Consider the following 26823-nt stretch of genomic DNA (forward strand, 5'->3'; position numbering starts at 1 on the left):
CTTAGTGATGTGACATAAGGCAAGTTGCTTCAGTTCCCTATGTTTCTTCCTTCATTTGAAAAATGTAGATCATAATGGTAACTTACTCATGGGCTAATGCAAGTGTTTAATCACACCACATAAATAAAGCCCTAAGAATCACGCCTATACTTAGGAAGTGCTTTACCAATGTTAGCGATTGTTTTCTGACTGTTTGTTCGTATGTGTATTTTTCAAATGTTTAATTTCAAAAGCACTATCATTTCTATCAGCCTCTAACACTTTGATTTTATGCAATGATCAAATTAAATAGCAGAGTAGAAATTTGTGAGTACAGAGAATGTAAAATTTTATTTCCTTAAATGTTGTGTCTAGTCTATTTCTTTGACAGAGTTATGAATTTTGTTATCTGTGTGTGTGTGTTTTGTGATTTATGCCTGACAAACCAGATCAGTTAGCTATTTGGATCGGAGAGTGCATGCCCAGTGGACGGAAGAGCTATGTCTGATCCTTGGTATCCTTGTACTTAGTTGACAGTGATTTGAAGCATAGTATTTTGACTAGAATTAATCAAATAGATAAAATAATATGGTCTCTAATTAAACATGTGATTACAATAAATAGTATACACTAGAGATGATTTATGTACCCTGTCAGAAATGCATCAAAAGAGAAATAAAAATTTTTAAATGACTAAATCCATTTAGACATTCAAACATGCTATGCTTCAAAGTGGCCACCTTCGGCAATTTAGTTGCTTTACCTTCCCCCTGTCACTCATCTTCAATGAAAACTTGCTGGGAACATAAGAAAATGTGTCCTTATTTTAATGCTAATTTTTTTCTAAATTAGAATTGTCTCATTCAATTTGATCGCTCACTTTATACACTAAATGTGGTAATGCTGAATACATTTTTGGTTAATTTTGTAAAGACTGAAAATTTGTCACCATTGAAACAATATTCCAACAGTGATCCACAAACCAATTTGTAAATTATAACAGATTGTTCACCAGACTTGAAGCTCCATGAAAGCAGGAATCACACTTTTTTTTCTGTAAAACTCATTGCAAAGCTTGGTGTCAGTTAGTGCTCAGCAAATGTATTTGAAATGGCTTGGAGGTTCAGTGGGCTCATCTCTTTAAATTGTTAACTCCTTAAGGAATTTGTGCAATCTGAGTCTTCTGAGTGCCCACAGAACCTAAAGGATACTACATAGTAAGTGGTCCTTAATATTCTGCTAATTTAAAATCAGTTCAGGCCCAGCTGGGCGTGGCTCAGCTGTTGAGCATCGACCTGGGATCCAGGTGATTGGGGTTCGATTCCCGGTCAGGGCACATGCCCAGGTTGCGGGCTCGATCAGTGACTCCCTCATCATTGATGTTTCTATCTCTCTCTCTCCCTCTCCTTTCCTCTCTCTGAAATCAATAAAGATATATTTAAAAAAAAAAAAAAAAGTAAATAAATAAAATAAAATCAGTTCAGTTCTAAAGTTGGAGATATCATGCTACCTGATATCACAACAAACATGTAGATCAATGGAATAGACTAGAGAGTCCAGAAATAAACCTACATCTATATGATCAATTAATCTATGACAAAGGAGGCGAGAATATACAATGAGGTAAAGACCACCTTTTCAATAAATGGTTTTTGGAAAATTGGAGAAACACATGCAAGGAAAAGAAAAAGAAATTAGACCACTTTCTTATACCATATATGTGAATAAAGTCAAATGGATTAAAGACTTAAATGTAAGACTCAAAACCGTAAAACTCCTAGGAAAAAACATAGACAACTAAACCCTTTGTCATTGTTCTTAGTAATATTTTTTTGGATACATCTCCTTGGGCAAGGGAAACAAAAGAAAAAATAAACAAATTATTCTACATCAAACTAAAATGTTTTTGCACAGCAAAGGAAACTATCAACAAAACAAAAAGACAACCTACCAAATAGGTGAAGATATTCACCAATGATACTCTGTTAAGGGGTTAATATCCAAAATATATAAACAACCCATACAACTTAACACCAAAAAAACAAAAGCAATCCAATTACAAATGGGCAGAGAACCTGAATAGATGTGTCTCCAAAGACATACAGATGGTCAATAGACATATACAAAGATGCTCTATGTCATTAATCATCAGAGAGATGCAAATTAAAACCGCAATGAGATATCACCTTACACTTTTCAGAATGGCTACCATCAACAAATCAGCGAACAAGTGTTGGTGAGGATGTGGAGAAAAGGGAACCCTCATGCACTGTTGGGGGGATTACAAATTGGTGCAGCTACTGTAGGAAGCAGTATGGAGGTTCCTTAAAAAATTAAAAATAGAACTTATGACCCAGCAATTCCACTTCTGGGTATTTACCCAAAGGAATCCAAAACACTAATTTGAAAAGATATATTCATCCCTATGTTGATTGTAATATTATGTATAATAGCAAAGATATGAAAGCAAACTAAGTGTCCATCAATAGATCATTAGATAAAGAAGATGTGGTACAGCCCTAGCTGATTTTGCTCAGTGGTTAGAGCATTGGCCCATGGACTGAAGCGTCTAGGGTTCGATTCTGGCCACAGGCATGTACTTCAGTTGCAGGCTTGATCCCCATCCCCGGCTGGGGCACGTGAGGGAGGCAACCAGTCGATGTGTCTCTCTCACATTGATGTTTCTCTCTCTTTCTCTCCTCTCTCCCTTCCACTTGCTCTGAAAAGCAATGGGAAAAATATCCTCAGATGAAGATTAAAAACAAAACAAAACAAAACAAAAGATGTGGCACATTTACACAATGAAATATTACTTGGGCATGAAAAAGAATGAAATCTTACCATATGCAACAACATGGATGGAGCTAGAGGGTATACGCTAAGTAAAATAAGTCAGGCAGAGATAGACAAAAAACATGATTTCACTTATATGTGGAATCTAGAAAAAAAGATAAAATTGAAAGAGAATCAGAGATAGAGAACAAACTGATGGTCGACAGGTGGGAAGGGGGCGCGGGACTGGCTAAAAAAGGTAAAGGGATTAAGAAGTACAAACGGCAGTTTCAAAATAGTCATGGATATAAAGTACAGTATAGGGAATATAGTCAGTAATATAATAACTATGGTGCCAAATGGCTGCTCAACTTATTGGGGGGATCACTTCTTAAGTTATATAAACGTCTAACCACTGTGCTGCATAGTTGAAGCTAATATAGTATTTACTGTGAACTATAATTAAAAAACAAAAAGTCATTTTAGCTATATGGCTACTAACTATTTTTCAGCCTTATACCCCTCCTACCCACATTGTCTCCAGCCTACCCTCGACTCCAGCCAACATTTCCTTAACATAGCTTTTTATTATTATTTTTCTTAATACTGTTTTCCCTGCCTGGAATTACTTTCCTTTTCTTCCTTCACCTAGCAGATTTTTAAAGATAATTTTATTTTTTACTTAATACTACTTGTAGTTTATTATATAAACTTTTATTTTGTATAAGCTTTTGGGTGGAAAGTTTTATATCAGCTTATTTTCAGAGTCAAAAGTGTGGACTCAAAATTTCAGAGCTGACAAAAATCATTTATAAGTCCAATAGTAATGGAGACTAAGAAATCTTTTCCCCAGTATTTTTCTTTGGAAAAAACAAAAAAAGAAAAAACAAAAATACTTCCATCTTCATTCAATCCACTGAGAAAACACAAAGAGCTCTAACAAGTTCTTCTCCCTAATGCCATGGCTGGTACCTAATTAGAACACAGAAGACTATGACCTAAAAGAAGAAAATATTACTACTGTGACTGAAAATTAATGTCTATGATTCAGAATAAACTAAAATAAAGTTAAATGTTAAATTTTTAAAAAACAAAATCAGGTCAGCGCTACTTTGCCATTGCCCTGATGTAAATTTTGAAAACTAGATGCAACCCCTCCACCAGCATCTTGCCCATCCTTGTTGCAGTTTTTGCTTTTCTCTTATGTTACCTATTGCATTTTTCCCGTCCATCTGGAATGTGTAAATATTCCCTTGAAATGCTTCTTTGACATCTCTTAAGCAATTTGCAATAGAATTAAGCAACAGAAGTTTGGGCATTTGGGGAATTATCAAAAAGGATTTTGCCTTGAAGGCTGTTCTTTTTTTCTTTGAAGAACATTTTTCTCTGAGTTTATGCAAATTCGAAGAGGCTAATCCAAGTACTCTCTAAAGAGTACTAGGCAGGACAAAACATTTAATGTTGCCCATTTTCTCTTGAAATTTATCAGTCGCTTCCAATGTATAAATCATGTTTTATGTCAGAAGATTTCATTTCAATGAATCAAAGTTAATTGTAGTAAGGGTTTAGGGAATGGTGCCTATTCACCAAGAACAAACAAATAGATAAAATATCTTATGTTTGAATAACCTTCTGCAGTTTAAAAAGTTATTTTACATCCATTATCATCCCTGATCTTCACAAACACATGCAATGTATATTTTATGCCATTCTAAGTACATTAACTCTGGATTTTTTGGTGTAATTAAATATTATTAAAAGCCATTTAACTTCATTAGTGTACAAGTCAGTATGTATGACTAAATAAAAGACTCCCATAGTATCTTATACTGTTAAACAATTGAAAATATGATTCTTGTTCTGAAGCTCTGAGTTAAAATAATAGTGTCTCAAAGATACATGTTCTTTAATTTGTGCTACCTACAGGTGACATTTTTAATAAAGCTACTGTGAAAGGTATTTTCAGCATTGCTTACCTGACTGGCCTTGAAGAAACCCTTATTTTCTTCAATTACTTATGACTGTCTTCTTTTTAATAGTATTGTAAACTCATTTTTAGACCTCCTGAGTTGAATATTTGCACATACTCAACAGTATCAGTACTACTTAGGACTGAATAAAAGTTTGTTTGGTTGATTGGTTATCAGACAGTGAGATCTTGGCTCTCATGCAAGTAAAGCAGAAAAGGTCTGGGCAGCATCCGTTAATGTTGATCAATAGGTCATTTCTCATCAACATTCAGCAAATTCATTGATTGATTCACTCCTTAAAATGTTGAAACCTTTTTCTGCACAAAACTCTGCTTAGTATTTGTGTGCCCAGCCTAATGGTTTTAGCTGGGATATTATCCTCAGTAGGATTAAAAGTGAGTGTATTAGAAACCGTGTTTGTTGAGCATGGCGAAATGATAAATTGTCCTTTTGTTTACATGGCTAATTGTAAGGGTTTGGAAACACTCCTTTGATGTACTAAGAGCAACTAATGAAGACAGTTAAATAAACACACCTTAATAATGAATCTAGGAGCTCATATATACACAGTCTGCTAATTTGTGTCTTTGTTCCTGGCCCAAACTTTTACATCTCTCTTCCCAAGCGGAACACCTAGTGTGAATTTAATGGAAAACCAGCTTTTTTAGTCATAACCTAACCCTGTACTCCCTCACTCAGAATGTCAGTGCTTGGACCTGGCTTTAGAAATCACTTAGTATCAAAGGTTCTTTCTTTCTTTCTTTCTTTCTTTCTTTCTTTCTTTCTTTCTTTCTTTCTTTCTTTCTTTCTTTCTTTCTTTCTTTCTTTCTTCTTTCTTTCTTTCTCTTTCTTCTTTTTCTTCTTTTTTCTAATATGGAAACTGAAGCTCAGAGAAGTGAATTGACAAACCCTAAATTATCCAGCCAGCTGGTCAAGGACCCAGCCTAGAATCCAGGTTTCCTGATGGTAACCACAATACCATGATGCTTCCTTTAAAAAATTAAGTACATACATCATATCCCTTGAAACAAACTCTGTATTTCATCAGTTAATATGTACCAACTTGAGACTATTAAACTTTTCTTTGGCTAGTGTTTAATAGTTGTTTCACATTGCATTTTGCCTAGTGCAGCTCTTGTTTACTTGGAGACAGTATCAAGACTTTCCCTCTAATGTGTTGGGTGCTTACTCAATGCCAAGTTTAGTGCCTAGACTATCATGTTTGATGGAAAGGTAGATTGAATTTCTGTTTAATTCTCAAGAATTGTGCTCTAAGAGCAGGCCACCCCTAACCCCCAGATAATCTTGTCCTACAGCCTTGGTGGTGTAATGAATTAGTCTTGCACAAGTCTGCGGCTTCTGAAGAGCTAACCAGGGGATAAAATCCTCGCTTTGTAGTGAGACAAGCTGCCAGAGAAGTGATTGATATTGCTACAGAAGTAGGACTTCAAGGAAGAAATAAGCAGATAAGTGGGGTAATAAGTAGATAATACTACTACTTTTCACTTAGTGTCTTTTATCTGAGCATCTGAAGGCAGCTGTATCCTCAAATATCAAGGCCTCTCCAATGTAAAGAGACAATGGGGTCTCTACTTTTACTCAGTGGCCTCTTCTACAATCGATAAATCAGTGCAGCGATTCCCGAAGAAAAACCAGTGGTAGAGATTTTTTTCCCCCCTTTCTCTGGGAAGCTAAGCTACCAGGATGTGAAGCAATCACTCTAAAAGTTATCTTGATGCAATGCTTTCTATGCACTTCCCCTATAATATTTGCATCTGATAAAAAGAAACTCCTACTGTACCAATAAGGCATTCACTGTACTTTTACATCCCTTCAGATCGTTTCAGGCTCACTCAGTAACTCTCATTCGTGCGTTTATTCTACTCCTCAAAAATTTCCCTCGTAAATCTCATTTGAGGTCGAAGTCCGCAGATAGTAAATCTTTCAGACAGCTTCAGGCCATTATGATTCCAAGGAACTATTGTGAAGTGAAGCTGTGTTTAATAAGGTTGATGGACTCAGGTAGAGATCTCTTTGAGTATGCCTTCATTAATTTTGTACACATCTTGTTAATTTAGACAAAGAAGCTAAGTTGCCAAGCCAAAATTCTTTCCTTTTAGCAGACCATGATTCAAAATTCAGAAGCCAACTCTTAGGAGATCTAGAGAACAATACTGGCTGTCACATGTTTTTGTGGATAACTTTGTTCCTTGTTTTAAAAAGAGTAGGATAATGTTATAGACATTAAACCACCAAATATAAATACTAAGTGACATTAACAATATTGGTGAATCATATTCTCCATCTCTGCCCTTTTTTGTTGTTGTTTCTTTAACTATGTTGTGTGTGTGGGATTGGGGGCATATCTTTTTTTTGGTTTGTGGGTGTGTGTTTTTTAATTATAGAAATGTTATGGTTAGGAGAGATCTTAAAGGTCATCAGCTCTAACCACCCAAAGCAGTCTGGCCTTTAATTCCATAATTATAATATGTAAGCAACTGGCATAACCTTAGGAGGGGAGAGAACACAGATTCATCCAATCTGTGTTCCCTGAAGAGCATACAGTTATCACTGGATATGTAAACTTAAAAAGAAAACACCACTGATTCATGACTAGATGATTCAAGTCTTATGATTTGTCTAAAGACAAATTTGCTTTCTTTTAACAAACAACATTTCCTTTATTTTTTTTTCACTCAAGCTTTATTTTTTATTTATTTATTTTTTTACTTTATCTTAATTGTTGAGACCATTACAGATGTCCCCCTTTTAACCCTACTGATCCCCTCCACCCCACCTCCATCCCACCCCCAGGCCCTTCCCACACCAATGTCCACGTCCATGGGCCATGCCCATAAAGACACAAGTTCCCTGATCAATCTCTCCCCACCCACCTCTCCCTGCCTTTCCTCTGAGATCCCTCAGTTTGTTCCAAGCTTCTATGTTACTGGATCCACTTTGTTCATCAGTTTATTTTGTTTATTACATTCCACATATAAATGAGATCATTTGGTACTTGTCCTTCTCTGATTGGCTCATTTCACTTAGCATAATACTCTCTAGTTCCCTCCATGCTGTGCCAAAGGCCAAAAGGTCCTTCCTCTTCACAGCTGTGTAGTATTCCATGGTGTAAATGTGCCACAGCTTTTTTATCCGCTCATCTACTGATGGGCACTTGGGGTGTTTCCAAATCTTAGCTATAGTGAATTGTGCTGCTATGAACATAGGGATGCATAAGTTCTTTGAGATTGGTGTTTGGGGTTCCTTAGGATATATTCCTTGAAGTGGGATCTCTGGGTCAAATGGCAGGTCAATTTTTAATCTTTAGAGGAAACTCCATACTGCTTTCCATAGTGGCTGCACCAATCTGCATTCCCACCAGCAGGGTACTAGGGTGCCCCTTTCTCCACACCCTCGCCAGCGCTTGTAGTTCCTTGACTTGTTGATGGCAGCCATTCTGACAGGTGTGAAGTGATACCTCATTGTGGTTTCAATTTGCACCTCTCTGATGATTAGTGACGTTGAGCATTTTTTCATGTCTCTTAGCCATTTGTATGTCCTCTTTGGAGAAGTGTCTATTTAGTCCATTGCCCATTTTTTAATTGGATTGTTTGTCTTCCTTTTATTAAGTTGTATAAGTTCCTTACATATTTTGGATATTAACCCTTTATCTGATGTGTCATTGGCAAATATGTTCTCCCATACAGTGGGCTCCTTTTTCATTTTGTTGATGATTTCTTTTGCTGTGCAGAAGCTTTTATTTTGATGCAGTCCCATTTGTTTATTTTCTCCTTAGTTTCTCTTGCCCTAGGAGATGTATCAGCAAACATATTGCTACGAGAGATGTCTGAGACTTTACTGCCTATGTTTTCCTCTAGGATTTTTATCGTTTCACGCCTTACATTTAAGTCTTTTATCCATTTTGAATTTACTTTTGTGTATGGTGTAAGTTGGTTGTCCAGTTTCATTTTTTTGCATGTATCTGTCCAATTTTTCCAACACCATTTATTGAAAAGACTGTCTTTACTCCATTGTATGTTGTTGCCTCCTTTGTCAAATATTAATTGAACATAATGTCATGGGTCAATTTCTGGGTTCTCTGTTCGGTTCCACTGATCAATATGTCTGTTCTTGTGCCAGTACCAGGCAGTTTTGATTACGGTGGCTTTGTAGTATAACTTAATATCTTTTAACAAACAGCATTTCCTTTAAAACACATTTCATACTTGGCAGAAGATGAAAGAGAACAATGTATACTTAATTGTGCCTCTGCAGCCATCTTTCAATGTGACCAGATTCTTTTGTGAGCTGATGGTTCTCTAGTTGAGATAATGCAAGAAAGAAATTGTGTGTCTGTGTATGTTTCTGGGGAAGGGATCTGATATGTAGAACACACAGATACTGTATGTATCACTGTTTTGGCAATCTCAGTATACTATTGGTTATTCTAATGTCCTCTACTTTTACCTTCCTCTTTATAGTTTAGAAAGCACTTTATCTCATTTGACAATCCTCAGTTACATTGAAAGTGAAGTGATGTAGTTGGTGGTATCTGCATTTAATAAAAGTGAAAACACAGTTTTAGTTTTCCCCAACCCCACAGACTTAACTATCAGAACCAATACTTTTTAAGGCAGACCATTTAACTCAAAGCCACTGCTCTTCAAGCTAAGTTCAAAGTGCTTTCAACTGTAGCATCAGATACAGCACCTCAGTCTGTTATTATAAGCTGCTGTACAAAATATTAGCAAATCCTGTCACCAAATATATCCTCAAGGCCCAGGTACTCAATTGACTGTTTTGGGTGCAAGTTAATGCCCTACAGAAAAGAAATTGAGTTAAAAACTACATATGAATAACTCATTGGCCATGGACTGTCCACTTGATTTAACTTAATAGGTAGATAGGTTTTTAAAGCTCCAAACTTATTCTCCTCTAAGTCAGTCTTATTTCCTTTTTTCACCCCAAACCTAGAGGGTGCTGCTGCTCTTGCTAGATTCAAGTTCTGTCCTTTCAGTGAAGGTAAGAGCTACCTTCTACCCAACTATCTATATCCTAATGTCACTTTTTCCTCTCTGTTTCCACTTAGTTTTGTTGTGCTTTTTGCTTTGGTGAGCTTTGCTTCCAGGTTTTTGTGAGGTATCTTTTGATGTACCTGTGTATCCATTATCCTCCTTTGAATGTCTAAAGTATCTAGTCATCATTTTTTACTAATATTTAACTTTCCCTTATTTAACTCATTTTTTAATTTTTTTTTTTTACCTTTTAGAATGCCTAAATTTAGAATTGAAAATATTTCCACCAGAGAGAAATAGAGGTCAGCATTTACTAATACCTTCATGTGTTTATTAGAAAACGTGTTCTAGAAACCAAAACTTAACAAATTTCAAAGCAGAACTTGAGCTGGTTTTGGTACCCTTGGAAAACAAGCCATGGCAACATATGTAAACATGTAGTTCTCTTAGTTAAATGCAGTGGGTAATGCAATTCTTTTAAATTGGGATGCAGTACAGAGAATGAAGAGAGCCATTTCACATTCATAAAATAGTTGCAAAGCATCAGGACATTTATTTTCTACTTTTGGGTTTTATATCACTTGTCTCTAAAATGAAAGTGTTTGGTTATATGATTTCTAAAGTTTCTTAATGATGTACTATTCTTCAGTTCTACTTTTACCAGTGCTTAGAATTACTGCTCATATTATCTTCACTATAAGCCAGGCATTCTCTTCCATCTCTTATCTTTGCAATACCACATTTTTTTCTCAATAAAAGTGACAGAGCCCTTTCTCCTTTCCCTGATGTTCCTACTAGGGCACAAGAAGGGAAAGTAGACTATTGTTATGAGTGTGTCCCCTTACAGTCCTAGGAAATAATGGAGAAAGTATTTATGAGCCAACCCTTAATTGGTTGCTAACTACTTAGACTCATAGTCTCATAGAAGTGTAATGATAAAGAAATTAGACCTTGTATTTGGAATTTTTAAATTGTGCCCAGAACAGAGGCCAGCCCCTGCCGGGTTAGAGTTCTCCAAGGCTGTGAATCTGAATGTAAATGTCAGCCCTGGTGGACAGAACATTGAACTTTGTAATTAACCTTGCAGGTCAGTCTTTAAAGAAACAAGGATATAGCATCCAGCAGTTTACAAAGGCATTCTGTGCATTATTTGCTGAAGGTCAGAGGGCAAATGCTGTTGTGACAGTTGGGTGGACTTGGAAGGCACACTTCTTCAGAGAAGATGAGACAGAGAAGAGCAGTTGATGTTGATCTTTGGTGATAGCAATGGCAGAAGACAGTTCTTTGAATTCTAGGGTATTTTTTATATTCTTTCAGTTCACATGAAGATTTTCTATGTTTAATCCAAGGACTTAGAAAAATGGAACCATAGGAGAAAAGAGGTGATCTACCTCAGACCTTTATCTTCAGGAAAGTTGTCATAAATTATAAAGGCTTAATTACCTTAAATATAAAAAAATAAAATAAAAATGAAAAGAATTCAACTCCACCACAGTCTAATCTTATTCCAATATATCTTTCCTAGTCTGTCTTCCATCTCCTATGTCCTTCCACACTCGCCAAGCTCCATCTTATTGTTCTGAATACATAATTTAATGTCTCTGTCTTTTGGCCCATGCTGTTGTTTTATTTTAGGAATGTCTTCTTTCTCTTCCTCTTCTTCCAAATCCCTTCTCAATTATAAAGACTCAGCTCTGGCCCATGAGTTTTAGTTTACCTGGTCTTCTAGGTATTGATTATGACTAAGATTTTATTATGGTTGCCAAATAAAAATTATAGGAATGTGGGCCATTGGAAGAATGAGTTTAGAGGGAAGAAGCTAAATATGTATTTTAAAGAGATGCTCAGACTCTGAAGCACCTGTGCTCTGGTTTGGTCATAATCTTACTCACACATTCAAGACACACCACTCATACTGTCATTGACTCAGCTTTGACACTGTAGCTTAAACACCTTACCCTGCAGAGAAACCGTCTGAGTTACAAAACCTCATGAATGAAAGGGAATGATTAAAGAAGACTGCACAGTTGATTAAGATTTGAGTAGTAAACCCATTCCATTCACTTAGCAAATAATTTTAAACAAATAACTTCTCAGTTTTATTTTATGAGTTGACAAATAATTCTCAGGTTTATTTTTTCCTTTTGTTGGAGCTGGCCACTCCACTGTGTGTGTATGCTTGTGTTCAGAGTATTTATAATGTGTTCAGATTATTTGCCACACGTTCTTTCTGGGATGTGAATGCAACTGTACTTGTTTCTACCCAAAGAAATTATCTCTTTATTGTTATTAGGAGGATATAAAACTTAATTTCGCTTTACTTTTAAGCAACATATATTTTAATCCTAAAGCACATTTCAGTCTGCTGAAAATTACCTGTTGTTTCAGATGCAGCACTCCTCTTGAGTCTTTTTTACAATCTCTTTGTGATAACTGTTGCATAGTAGTCCAGGTAAAGATCCATGCAGATAATGTTTTTTCACAAAATCAAGCAGTGGCCTCCTTAGGCCAGAAGATCTGGCTTAACCACCGGGTCCCAGAGGCATGCCTACTTGATTGCACCACTTTTTAATCGAGTTGCAAATCAGGCTTGGGAAGCTGAAATTAAGTCGGTTTATTGTGACTGTAGCAGTAGGAAGCTCAGGAGATCGACATAAAGAGAAAAAAGCTACTAAAGGGGAAATAGTATCTTTGGGAGTCACTCGTGGCCACAGGATCTCTTATTTCTCCTGTAGAGCATGCAAACAAATTGATTTGCTCCAGATGGAATTCCTCCCCATTGTTGGGACGTGCGTGAGAGCGGGTTATCTCTTCTGTGACAGGGCAACTTGTGTGGCACAGGAGAGCATGCAGCCTTAAGCACCGTTTATGTGTGAACTTGAATATGACATTTAACTCTGTTGTCACCTGATTTTGTTATCTGAGAATTGGGGGTAATAAGGCCATGCCTGCTTTACTGGCAGATCTCATGGTTCAAATCAGAATAGTCACCTGGCAAACAGAATCTGAGTGCAGATTCTGCAAACTTCCTAAACTGCAGGAAGTGTACAGAACTAAATCAGGCATCACCCTTGCTCCCAATCTCATTTTTTAGTCTGAGGTTCATGAAAACAGAATAAAAAAATAATGAGATGGATCTATAATAATTTAGGTATCCCCAGAATTGGGTAAAAATTTAGAGGCAAAAGCAACTGGCTGCCTAGGGGAGACAAAAACAGATCCACAGATGCTAACACAATGCTGGGTACATAGAAGACACTCAAACGTTGACTAAAACAGAGGTAACAAGTTATATGAGGGTTAAAGAGCATATTTGAGTTTGCCTTTAGAGAGAATAGAGGAACTGGGGTATACCAAGCTGCAAAATTATAAAATATAAGATATATGTACTCTTAAGCTGCAATGCATGATACATTTCCTAATGCTCTTATTATTAGCTCTAAACTACTGCAGCTCTCTTTGCCCAGTAATAGGACTTTTTCCTTAGAAATACTTGATTAAGACTATCCTAGCAGAAATATAGAATTTTTCAAAGCTAGAATTGTTCGTGGGGTTGTTACCACTACATTGGCATGTATTCTTGAAGTTGGATTTGGTTTTCCATCTTGGTAAACAATTCCCAAGTTTCACCTCCAAACCTTCCTTTGTAGGCCCTGCTTTCTATTCCAGGAATGCTTCACTTTCTTCCCTACTCAGGACAAAAATGACACGAGGAAGCTACTTATTTTGATGTCTTTATTATTATTATTATTTTATATTTATTTTATTATTTTATTGGTTTTAAATTGCTATTCACATTCAATATTATTTGTATTGGTTTCAGATGTACAGCATGCTGGTTAGACAATCATATACTTTACAAAGTGTCCCCCCTGATATTTTTCAGTACTCAACTGGTACCATACATAGTTATTACAAAATTATTGACTATATTTCCTCTGCATACTTTACCTCCCCTTGACTGCTTTGTAACTACCAATCTGTACTTCTCAATCCCTTTATCTTTTTTACCAAAATGTGATTTCTCCCCTGGAGTTCATCTAGGACTCCAAAGTAAATATACCTCCTTTTTATTTTGCCTAGGAATTGTTTTTTTTCTTAGGAACAGCCCCCCATTCTCCTTCCCCTTTGGCAACCTTCAGTCTGTTTTCTGTATCTCTGAGTCTGTTTCTACTTTGTTTGTTTGTTTATATTTTTGTTTAAATTCCACATATAAGTGAAATCATATAGTATTTTCTTTCTCTGGGTTATTTCAGTTAGCATAATATCCTGTAGGTCCATCCATGCTTTTGCAAATATTAAGATTTGTTTCTTATAAATGGCTGAGTAACATTCCATTGTATATATATACCACAGCTTTTTTAGCCACTCGTCTGTTGATGGCACTTGGGCTACTTCCATAGTTTGGCTTTTGTAAATAACACCGCAATAAACATAGGGGTATGTGATGTTTGTATTGTTTTGGTGGGCCAAGGTCCCCTATACTCCATCCTTAGAGTGAGCAGAAATTGTTTCCAGAGACAGGTCTTTTTAACCCCATGGCCTATTGTCACAGAGAGAAGACACTGGAACTCTCTGAGCATCTGAATTAAAAGAGGCAAAATGTGATTTTTTTCCTGCTGGAGTTCATCTAGGACTCCAAAGTAAATACACCTCCTTTTTATTTTGCCTAGGAATTTTTTTTTTTTCTTAGAAAGGGCAAAGAGGATTTGTGTAAGGAAAAAAGTAGCATTGCCTCAAAATACAGCCTCTAGGAAGCATAAGGCATCGTCAGCCCTACCTATTATTTGTGCTGAGGAGGGAAAAGTTGAGGAAGTAAAAGTGAAGCCTAAAATTTCCAGGGCTGCAAGCTTGACAGAAATAAACTGGTCTGTAAAATCAACGGCCTCACAGGCTCTTGAGGAAGAAAACAACACAAGGAAAAGACATGAGATAGAAAGTTGATAGGGACATTGTCTGTCTTCGTTAATAGTGAAATTCAGACCATGGTTAAATAGACACACATGAACTCCCAGGAGACCAGGATCACAGTAGTAGAAGATGCTTATGAGAATGCAGACTGGTGCAGCTACTATGGGAAGCAGTGTGGAGTTTCCTCAAAAGATTAAAAATTGACCTGCCATTTGACCCAGAGATCCTACTTCTAAGAATATATCCTAAGGAACCTCAAACACCAGTTGCAAAGAATCTATGCACCCTTATGTTCATGGCAGCACAAATTACAATAGCTAAGATTTGGAAACAGCTCAAGTGTCCATCAATGAGTAGATAAAAAAGCTGTGGGACATTCACACCATAGAATACTATGCAGTTGTGAAGAGGAAGGACCTTTTGGCATTTGGCACAGTATGGAGGGAACTAGAGAGTATTATGCTAAGTGAAATAAGCCAGTCAGAGAAAGACAAGTACCACATGATCTCACTTATGTGTGGAATATAATAAACAAAATAAACTGATGAACAAAGTGGATCCAGAAACATAGAAGCTTGGAACAAACTGAGGGATCTCAGAGGGAAGGCGGGGAGGGGAGTGTGGGTAGGGAAAGATTAATCAAGGAACTTGTGTGTTTATGGGCATAGCCCATGGACGCAGACATTGGTATGGGGAGGGCTTGGGGGTGGGATGGATGTGGAGTGGAGGGGATCAGTGGGTTTAAAAGGGGGACATCTGTAATAGTCTCAACAATAAAGATAAAGAAACATTAAAAATGTATATATATAACAAAACTAAGTGCAATGAACAGACTGGAAAACTACAAGATGGAGGGGAAATGCCCTTCTTCAGGTAATATAACTGTTTGTGCAGAGCCAGAACTTAACCCAACATCCATGACCCTTGGGAAATGCATGATACCTACAGGCATGACAGGTTGTCTTTCTTATGGTTTTTGGTAGGGTAAATTATTTGAAAGCTGGTCTTGTATTGCAATATATCCTGGTATGGAACAAGAAGGAAAGGTTATATGTTCTGCAAAAAGCTTGAATGAATCTATCCATTCAACCAAAGGAATTAACTCAAAACCATGGAGGTGAGTCTGGACCTCATGCTTCTGCTGTGGGTTCCAGGGCTCTTTCCTCTGCTCCAGGCTGACAACTGGCTGTACTGTCTGTGGCCACAGCCATTTGGAGGGTATGACTGTAAGCAGATAGGAAAACAATTACATATAGTTTTAATCAGACTATTTACTGAAACGTTAGAAAATCTTATGTTTTAAAAAATAAGAATTTATAGAAGGTATTTAGTTCGCCATGTCCGGAACTACAGATATGAATAAACAAAATGATAAAAGGGTACTAAAATCTATTTAAAAATAATCATAAGCTATTTGCTGCCATGTGCTTGGTTAGGAAGTTAAATGTTATAATAGGGGGTGAAATTTTGATCTTATAGATAAAAATTTAAGATGCTAAGCAAACAGGCCAGTTTCCAAACAAACACAAGTTGGTCTGACTTAGAGACCTGCTCTTTCGCAGTAGCCCAGTCAATGGTGATGGAGATGAGTGTGTTTAACTTCAATGAATAATATATACTAGCAATAGAAGGAAATTAATTTTGTTTGTGAGGTTTTACTCTAAAAATATCAAAAATCTTTTAAATAATAGGAGCTGCTAATGATGTTGTGGTAGAGTGAGCTCTGTTTTACATTCTTGGTCTAAGCATAAACTGTTATAATATCTGGAAATCAATGTAGTAATATCTATTGGGCTTTAAATATTTTATTTTTTAATTAAATAACTTAGCTTCTGATAGTATAGTACTTTTTGCTTTAAGTTTATAGTGTTAAAGAAAGAAGAAAATTGAAAGCCCAATTAATGGAAAATAGCTAAATTTATTCAGTAGGACTGTAGCACTTTTAAAACATTGTGTGTTAGAAAAAAACCATGTAATTACCTGAGTATGCACTCATATTAATAGGTTAATTTTTTAAATTAGGCAAATGTATATATTTATACAGACACATGTATACACACTTAACAAAATATTTTTAATATATACTATCATATGTAGTTTGCAAGACATACAAAATTGCACAGAATATGTATCTCTGGAGGACAGTACATCAAAATTTTACCTCTAGGTTCTAAGATAAATGACCACTAAAATGTTATTTTTATGTAATAAAGTAATCAGAGTTCTTCTTTATATGTATGTAAAATATTAAAAAGCAAATAAACTTGGAAAACATGTCAAAGGGTAATATCTTTATTAATAAGGAAAACACTGCTACTCTTATGGAGTAAGGTTGGATGGAGGAGACATTAATAGATCTTTTTAAAAAGAAATGCAAAGGGCTAATAAACATTGAAATACATAAAATCAAATCTCACTAGCAATCAAGGGGATTCACATTAAAATAAGAAAATATTTTTTCAATTTAATGTTGTTAAAGATAATCCTTAACATGTGGCCCTTAACCTCATAAGAATGCAATTCAATGTAGTCCTTTTGGAAAGTAACTTAATCCTCTACCTAACAAGTGACAAGTATGTTGTAACCTTTGACCCAGCACTTTTAATTGTAAGAATGCTTAAATGCTCTTGATACTATAACTTAAAAAAATTATGTTGAGTATGATACTAATTTTGTTTACAGAATACATACATAAACACAGGAGAACAAACAGCATTTTTTTCTAATTTTTATTTTTGCCTACAAATATAACATTTTTGCAATCGAAAATTTTTCAAATGCAGAATGAAAGAAAATGTGAGCAGAGATTATATTATCTCTGTACATTTGTTTCTACATAGACTGTTTTGGAGCCCTTCAAAAGCAACAGACTATTTAAATCTGGAGAAGTGGTTAGAAATACTGTTGTTATTATAATCATGGAACATGGTATCTCTGGTCAATGAGCTGTGCCACTGCCATGGACAGGACTTTGAAGGAGGAATAACTACTGGTGGGAGAGTACATGAAGATACAATCTAACTGTACAGCACAATGTTTGAGTACATTTTGGGGCCAAAATGTACAGGTTCTATCGATTTCACAATTTAATATTTGCATCTCAGTGTCTTTATCTTCATCTGATACAGGGATAAGAACAATACCTAAATCACATATTTTTGATAATTAAATTAGTTTGATATACAAAGTGCTTTGAAGAGTACCTGGCCCATGAAAAATGCAAAGAGACAGAATCTAAAGCCTGACCACCATCTTACATTTTACCTGAAGATCTACAAAAATAAATTATAGCTTGAGTACAACCATAAGATTTAGGATAAAACTCATCTCCCCTCCTACGCCCACAAGGGTTACGCATTTTTCAGAGCCCAGCTAGTGACCTTAAAATGAATGTGATCTTATACCTTGTTTTGGAATATATCCTTGAACTAAAGAGAAAATTAATCTAGTTGAATTAATTCTGTGGCCTTCAATAGTTTCTACAAATGCTAATTTTCTCACCTATTTGAAGCAGGAAGGGAAAGAAATCACTTAACTTGGAAAAGATCAGAGCTTTGAAAGTTACTGCAGGTGTTCTGTTGGTCATCCTTTAGCTTTATGGTAGCTGACTTTCAAATAATCTAATTGATGTAGTTCAGCAGCAGATGGAAAGTCCCAACATTTCTTAGCTTTCACACATGCTCTATGAAAGTCCAATCTTTTTGCCTATGGCAGGTTTATCATGCTGACAATTTTCTTTTTTGACAAATAATTATTCAGGGTTTGAGGTACTATGCCTGGATTGAAAGCAATTTTTCCTCTCCTACTTCAATTAGATACTGTGCATTGATTCCTATAAAAAGGCTTCTGTGTCATAACAAATACTTTGGGTAAGGAGTCTACTGCTCAACTTCCTAGTTCTTTCTTAGAGAATTAAACTGTTCAATTGAATTCTTCAAGCTTTTAGACACAAAATGGGATATGATGAATAGGAATGCACTCTGATCTCAAAAGTTCATGGCCTAGTGGGGGAGACAGAGAAGTACAGCACTTTTTGCCTTGTAAGATAGTATCTTATTGTTTTTTAAAAATATACAATCACACAAGGGAAGATTGAACTTCAACTATAGAATTGGAGAAATCCTCATGAAGGTGGCATTTAAAAAATCTGAAAATGTTTTCATTTATCAGTTAAAGGGAATAAAAGCATTTTAAACTAAGGGACCAGAGTGAGCAGAGGGGCAGAAATGATCATCAGGGACCAGAATGTGGCAAGCAGAGTGGCATACAGGGAACATGAGGCTGAGAGGATAGCTTGGGAACAGACTCGAAAGGGCCTTGAGTACTTGTGTAAACACTTGGTTTTGTCCCATTGGCATCAAGGTAGCCTGAGGAGTGACATGATCAGAGTTGTTGTTTAGGAAAGTTAAAGTGATGGTGAGGGGGCTCTAACAGGGAAGGGAGGCAGTACTGGATATCTCCTTTCCTATCCACTCCTTTAGAAGGGTTGACATGTTTAGAACCAGGTACATATTCTTTCTCAGTGTCTCAACTGCTGCTCTAAAACAACCTTTGTTTACTTTAATAAGTGACTACCCAATCCTGCCAAATTTACCCAACCCTCGTCTAACTTCTCTTTTCTCTTAATTCAATAGAATTAAGATCTTCATGAGAAAGCCCACTACCACACTTATCTGCATTCCCTGGTTTCATGAAACCTGAGATTTCCCTACTCTCTACATCTACAGGCCACCACTGAGTGCAGACACAGATCCAGAAGCACAAAATGCTTCCAGTTTTTACTTTCAGAGTTCTAGAGGGAACATGTTGTTCTTTACCTAACCTTACACAAAATACTTGCAGCACTTATGATAAAGGGTTAATACCTTTAATGTACAAAGAGCTCTTCCATAAATAACTTTTAAAAAGGGTATTCAAGAAAATGTTAACAGTATTCTTTCAGGAAAGGATATGTGTTATCCCTACATCTTGGAAGACTTCTGCCAACACATTGGATTTATAGCAAGGGTATCTTCATCCAGGAGGCAGTGCTGACCCCTAATTCTGAGGCCATGAAGCTTCGAAAAATCTGAGGGAAATGGCTGAGGAAAGTTGTGTTCTCCAAATAGAGTTGTTCTCACTCCCAAGGGCTTGGGAAACCCACTTAGAGTCTTGAGTGTGTTTATTTGCAAAATGAGGATAATAATACTTACCTACGTCACTAGGTTGTTAGGAAAATTAATACACAGTACTAAACATTTGAGATCCCAGGATAAGCATTGTTTTGTGGCAAAGGCAGTAAATAACCTCCTGCTTAAGTAAATGTATGGTATTTACAGCAAGTATTCACACTAATTCTGAAATTAAATGTTATCAGATATACTTTAATTAGCTCTTTTATGGAAATGTTTGTGCTAGCTTCAAATTTAAATGCATTATTAGCTAATTTTTGTTGTTGTAAAGATTTCTTAAAGCAAAAACCACAAATTTTCCCCCAACACATTGTACTTTCTCCTTCATGTCATTTAAGTATTTTAGTATCTGTGGAACTAACTCCAGTGCTTCAATTATCAGTTCAGGGAGATGAGCAAATTAAGGTACAAATATTCAAGTAAAATAAGAAAAATGTAAATAATCCTCTCAATCACTTCGTGAATTCTGGATAGAGACTCTTATCTTTGTAATAATGCTCTTTAGAAATCATTTTGTCTGCCCCTCATTTCACAAGTGAGGAACCTGAATCCAGAGTGGTTAAGTAACCTGCCCTAAGGCCACAGAGCTAGATGAAGGTAGAGCTGGAAACAGAGCCTGTGTCTCCTAGTTACTCCCATAACCCCAGTCCTCCAGAACTCTATTCCCTCAAATACCCAAAGCAGCCATGGGAGGTATATCATATCTTACATATAAGATATGAAGGTCTTAGATTTTGTTTAGAATGTTGGTAGAGATATTAGGTAGAGACATAGCCAGGCTTAATCAAGCTGAAGGCTGAGGTGGTAGACAGATGAAATTTGACTCTTTAGTCCATCAAATCCTTTGACTTTGTGAAAGATGAAACTTGTTTACATTTTGATAGAACAGCACCAACAGTTGAGACTGTGAACCCTAGATTTAGGGGTGCAAATGGTGACAACATCTCACTCGTGTACAAAAGAATCAAGTAACTTTCTGGGCAGTTGTGCTAACTAATGGTGTTTACTCTAGAGCACTGACTCCCAAGCCTGACTCATTCAGGATTGCCTAGTAGGTGATGTAAAGCACAGACATAGAGGCCACATTCCTGGAGAGACTGATCTGGGAGGTTTGGAGCAATCCGTTTTCAAAAGGCACCCTGATGACTCTCAGGGTCACCCAAGTTTTTGAACCACTGAAGTACAGCACTGGTCTAAGGAAGCAACCATCTGCTTTCCGCTATTGACCCTAAAGCTGTCAGTAGATGTAGAATTTAAATACATGGTACAAATAATTATACTGCATTTTGTAAGTAATTTTTTATTTTTAGTTTTGCCTTGTAGTCAGTGCTTATTTGGTTAATTACAGGTAGTAAGAGGTCATTGTCCCAATACTTCAGTGTCAAAACAAACATTATCTCTGATATAAACTTGTAGTGTTACAGAATGTTGTCATATTCTTGGACACTTGAGATCAAATGATATTACTGAATTCTTTTGCAAGAAAAAAAAGAAACATTCTTGCTAGAAAATCAGAGGCTTTAAAATAACTGTCACCCCAAAGATCACAACGTCCTTCTGTGCACGCTTTATATTGATAAGAAAGGAGAAGGGAAGAAGCAGCATATCCAAGGTCATGGCAAGCTTGATTTCTAAAGTTTATATACCAGTTGATTCTGGATTCTAATTTTCTTATCTTCTAATTTTTAGAATAAATCTAAATATTCTCTTATAGATATTTGGGCCAGTTTTAACTTTTAACAGGACAGAGGGAATTGGCTTCCCCCTATGGGGGTGGGGAATGATGTTTAGATATAAATCTAACCGAATTACATCGAATACTCAGCAGTAATGAGTATTTTAGTGACTCACACAATGACCATCAGGGTGTATTTCATCCTCACTAAATCGTGGTAAACCAAGACCAGATTCCATATGAATGTTCTTATGTATTTATATAAATATATATTTAAGGCAAAAGCTAATTTGTCTCTCACACTTTAAGATTTAACCTTTCTATTAGTAATTTATTTCCTGTTTATAGAAAAAGATGTTATCTTTGAATTTTAATAAAAACTAAAATAATAGAGAAAATAAATATTCAAATAGATAAGCTATTGTATTGCTTTATGTCTCCAGAAAGAATGATAGAAAGAAACAGTTTTTTGTTTTTTTTTTAAAGGGCTTAAAAAAAAAAAAAAAAAAATGGGCACATTTCCCAGGATTTCTATTTCCTGCATATAATATGGATGCTTGTTTGTTTTTACAAGTTAACGGGACCATGCTCTCAAAAATCAAGTGGCTTAGCTGGCATAGTTTTGTATAAAACCACTGGCATTTCTCTGGGGAGAGTGAGTTTAAAACTTTTCAGCTATCAGGCCGTGAGTTTCAATTTTTATACTGAGGAAATATGACCATGGATTTGAGTATTTTTCACTCATTTCTAACTTTGTGTAATTGTTTTTGAAACTCCACATCTAGGTTTAAAAACAAACCAACCAAAAAAACCCTTCCCAAAGCTTTCCCTAAAGTTTTACTTTTCAGTTGCAAAGTGTAGAATAACTTTCTGAAATGCCTTCTGTAAGTCCTGGTGGTACGCTTTGTGGTTTGTTTGGGGAGATTTGGTTTTGTTTTTAGGAGAGGGTGCACTTTCCTGTGAAAGAGACAGGGGAAAGTTTTACCTGTCTGTCTCTCCTGGGCTTTTTTTCTTCTTTCTTTCTTTTTCTTTAAAGATTGGTGATAAGGAATTCTAACTACTTAATGAGATGGGAGAGGCCTCACTCCATTGGAGTGGAGGAGTCCAGGTGGAAGTTGATGGATTGGACAGGTAAAGAGAAGAGTCCCGCCTCCTCATGCCTATAGTTGGGTATATATTAGGGAACCTAAAATTATGTACAGAGAGAGAAGGAGAGAGAGGGACTTGAGTTCTGTTATCTTCTTAGTAGATTCCTATTGTAAGGGTCTCAGAGGGGGTGGGGGGGTTGGCAAAATCCTGGAGCCAGAAGAGAGGACAGCGGCATTGATCAATCTTACAGCTAACATGTTGTACCTGGAAAACAATGCCCAGACTCAATTTAGTGAGGTAAGGATTTTAGATTTTAGCTCTTCATCTGGAGATGCTTTTTCATTTTCATTTTTTAAATAAAAGCTTATATATATATTTGTGGTTCTCAGTTACTCAACATAATGTTTTTGCAAATTGTATATAGGAATCTCCTTTTCTTGGTTAATGGTTTCTGTGGTGACTGTAAGATTTTTATTCTTTCTGGGTGGTGGTATGTATTTGAAAAAAATAATATTCAGAAGTTTATAAAATCACTTTTATAAGAACAGACTGAGAGAGCAGATCACATTCTGCTGGCTATATTGAAATGACTCCTCTGTTGGGTGCTCACATACCAGTGAGACATATGAGTTGACTGTGTCTCAACTCAGTTAACTTCTCAGTTCTCTCTCCAGGCTTCATCCTAAAAGCAAATGAAGCTTTTTTCCAAATAATCCGATGAGATTTTTAAAGCCACCTTCGTTTTGAATTGTATCAATCCTGAGACTCACCTAAACCCTGAGGAGATTTCAATGTCTCTATTGTCTGGTGATGGACTTAGACTTTCAATGTGTAATGACAAAAGTTATTTTGGAGCGATGTGTTATTAAATATTTATGCATGCAGACATATAAATGTGTATGAGAGGGTATAGGATTTTATTTAAGGAACTAATGATCTGCCTCTCTCATCTCTCCTCAATGTTTGTCTCAGGGATTTAAAACACTGGGCAAAGGTATAAGAAAAAACTCCTGAAGAGACTGTAAGGCTTTGAGGAAGTTTCCTAAGGTTGAGGGAGGTCTAACAACAATATTAGTTTACATTCCTCAGAATAGGGCAGCTGTGTTGACACTAATCACATTGGGGGGGGCGCGGTGTGGAGAGAGCAAGTTCAGTGTTTCAGATGAAAATGCTTGCAGGTGAATGCTTGGAAAAGTAGACTGGTATACTCAGATTGAGCTCCTTAAAATTCAAAACAAAATGCATAGCATTCTGGCACAGACAGCAAAAGGAAGACAGGAAAACTCTGGCAAAAGTTAGAATCTGGCGAAGTGAACCGGCAAAGGGAAGACTGGTGAAGGACAGCAATGCAGAGCCCACGCTGTCATATTGACCATGCTATTGTCTAGATGCCTGAACTGTGTAAATATAACAGGGGAAATATCAAGTGATCTAATGAAGGAAAAGGAAGTGCCTGTTTTCCTTTAAAACATTCTCCTCAGTGGAGAAACTTGAGTTTCTTGTTTTACTTTAATATTGAAAGTTAGCTGGAAATGTTACCAAACAATTAAAAAAATAGAAGTAACAGTTAAGATTATCTTGTTTCTATTTGATCCATTGCAGTCCAGTTTTAATCATTAAAAAAAAATAAAAATCTGTCATTCATATCATATCTGACTGTGTTTGTTCGTGAGCTATTTCACGACAAGTATGAATATCAGGCTGGGATTTGGCTGTGTGTGTCTGAGCATAATGGGGCAGAGACAAATGTTGGTTTAGAGATATCTATAAGAAAAGTATAAAGTTGACGTGGAAAGAAATTGTTATTTCTCATGAAAGGAAAAAACTACATAAAAGCTGTGATTAGAAGATATCTGTAGGAATTATTGCCTTTTATGGAGGCAAAGAGTCATGTTGTATGTGAGAGTGTGGCATCTTTATGATGAAAGAAAATACCTTTACATGGGTCTGAGTTTTTAAAACCTTGAGGTAAATGTGTGGTCAGGGTGCTCAAAAGGTATCAGTTGTCTGCTTTCTGTTCGAATGCTGCTAACGTACACAGAAAAAAAATCTATGAAAAAATATGGCTGACTTTCTCTCTCTTCCTGCACATTTTTGTATATTGCCACCATGAATGTCATATCCAGGCTGTGTACTACACCTTGGTTTCCATTTTATTCTTTCCTGTATAGGGTTATGTTTAGTCCTCAGGAAAAATGCAGTTCTATGTCTGAGTGTATGAAATGTCTGGGAGCACATGGCTCTGAGAATCCTGAAACTTAATACAAAGTTATAACGTTTTGAGACTCACCTCAAAGTCATGTTTATTGGTAATTGTTAATACGGAAAGAACAATCTACTATTGTCACAGAAGAATTGTTAAAAATTGGACAGCTTAAGAATAAAAAGGCATGCATTAATGTGGAGGACCGAGAGATGCAGTGATGAATGTCTGGGAGCAGGTTGGTATAACTTAAGAAAATAATAGGCCTCCTAAGTAATGGAGCCCCCTGTGACTAGAAAGGCAAGTGATGCTGTTACCTTGCTGAAATAAAAGCAGAGCTAATGTCGGGGGGGGGGGGGGGAGATAATAAAATGTCATGAGAGTCAAAATTATTTTAAAACTGTAATCCATTCTCAGACTTCAAATATTTTAAAAATTTTAGATACTAGTAACTTCTTTGGTTTGATAACTCAAAAATAATATAAGAACACTCTTTCTTCTGTACTCCATTTTCCACAAATTTCCATTCCTTCCCCGCAAGTAGAGCTGGAGTTTGGGAAGCTGTGAGTGAACAGGAAAGGGTCCAGAAGGGAAGAGAGCGGGGCAGGGTGTAACAGGCAGGGCTTAAGGTTCCACCCTTGGGTTACAATGGAGAGGCCTCAAGCAATCACCGCGCCATTGTGCTAGGCTTGGAATGACACAGCCTCTGGGACTGGTCTCAGACTTGGAGAGAGAGGCTCAAAAGAAAGGAAATTCTTGACAGATTAAGTTTTAGCTCAACTTTCTTGCCAAAAACTGGGGTGTGTATGTGTCTGTGTTTGTGTGAGAGAGAGACTCTCAAACTCTTCATTAGAAGGACATTTTTATTTTTATAAAATCCCTACCTGGGCTCCTAGGTGACAAGGAAATGGCATTTGGGAGAATGGTTACAGTACTCTAGAACTAAACCAGACTTCAAGGCTCATATATTGGAACACCTCTCTTTACAAATTGAGGCTAATAATTTTTCTTTCTGTAGTGGAGAGAGCTAAAGGTGTAGAAATGCAGCCTGCTTACCTAACCTTTTTTTCTTTAATGCCAGAGAAAGAGCGATCTAAAAACAACTGTTGTAAAAGTAGATGCTCCAAAAAAGTTTTCATCAAGAGCTGATGTGCAAATCTAGCTGAGAGCAATAAGAAAATGCTGGGCCAGGAGCATAGGCTCTCCGAGTCCAGGTTGTTGCCGTAATTGTCCTCTGGGCCTGCATGGTCAAGGGAGATAGTCTCTCCTATCCCAATACCGTTTCCAAGGGCTGAATCATATTTTATACTTGCGAGTGATTTTTTTCTTAATAGTTGATAAATTGTATTATCTTACACTTTTCCATGTTGTGCTCCTGAGATGTTGAGCACCTTAGGTACAGCACAGTTGGTAAGAAGCAGAGGCTGCAGGTTTAATTCAGGTGTCAGTCGGCTGTGTTCCCCACTCCATGCTGCAATCTTAGATTGCCTTTCTTGTTTTACAATTGGTTGCCCTCAAGCCCAGAGGGGACTGGGAGAAAGAGATCTTAGATCACAGATCATCGCTCATACCTTCCTTCACTACTACTGGAAAAATGGGTGGTGGTAATAAATCACTTATCCTTTACCTAGATAAGAAAAAAGCATGTTTGGTTTGTTTTGTTTTTTAGAAGAGCAATGATCCTAAACGGGTGTGTGGAGAGTACAGTAGGAAGCATGAATGAATGCCTGGGTTAGCTAGAGCAACCGAAAACATAGTGGCTGCTTTTTTTCATCATATCACATACATTTTCTGAATGCCAAGTTGCTGGAATTTTCTTAGACAATGAGAATATTCAAAATTTAGATCCTTTATTTTTCATATTAAGAGAATATACATCTGACTGAAGTCATGGGACTTGTGTTGATCAAAGAAGCATATGGGTCAAACTGTTGAGAAATGTACTACTACAAACATTCTCAAGCTCTCTTGGAGCTGTGTGATTCCTTTGGGTGGGACCTGAGCTGATGGGATAGAGGGGGAAAGGTAAAAAGTCCTT

General features: G+C 36.5%; 1 protein-coding gene across 7 annotated transcripts in view; it reads left to right on the plus strand.

Moving 5' to 3' along the window:
• The window catches only part of TP63 (tumor protein p63), a 201619-nt gene that overhangs the window by 90327 nt on the left and 84469 nt on the right, over positions 1-26823 (plus strand). For 3 of the 7 annotated variants that reach the window (XM_081138592.1, XM_081138595.1, XM_081138596.1), the window contains exon 1: positions 22752-22879. The exons of 3 other annotated variants lie outside the window; for them this stretch is intronic. In XM_081138592.1, coding sequence (XP_080994718.1) covers positions 22838-22879 — 42 coding nt within the window. In that variant the 5' untranslated portion in view covers positions 22752-22837. Of the gene's footprint in view, positions 1-22697; positions 22880-26823 lie in introns of those variants that run through there. One more of the 7 variants, XM_081138591.1, reaches the window with a different exon arrangement.

This window comes from Miniopterus schreibersii (assembly GCF_964146895.1).
Source record: "Miniopterus schreibersii genome assembly, chromosome: 5".
In the NCBI taxonomy this organism is placed as follows: Eukaryota; Metazoa; Chordata; class Mammalia; order Chiroptera; family Miniopteridae; genus Miniopterus; species Miniopterus schreibersii.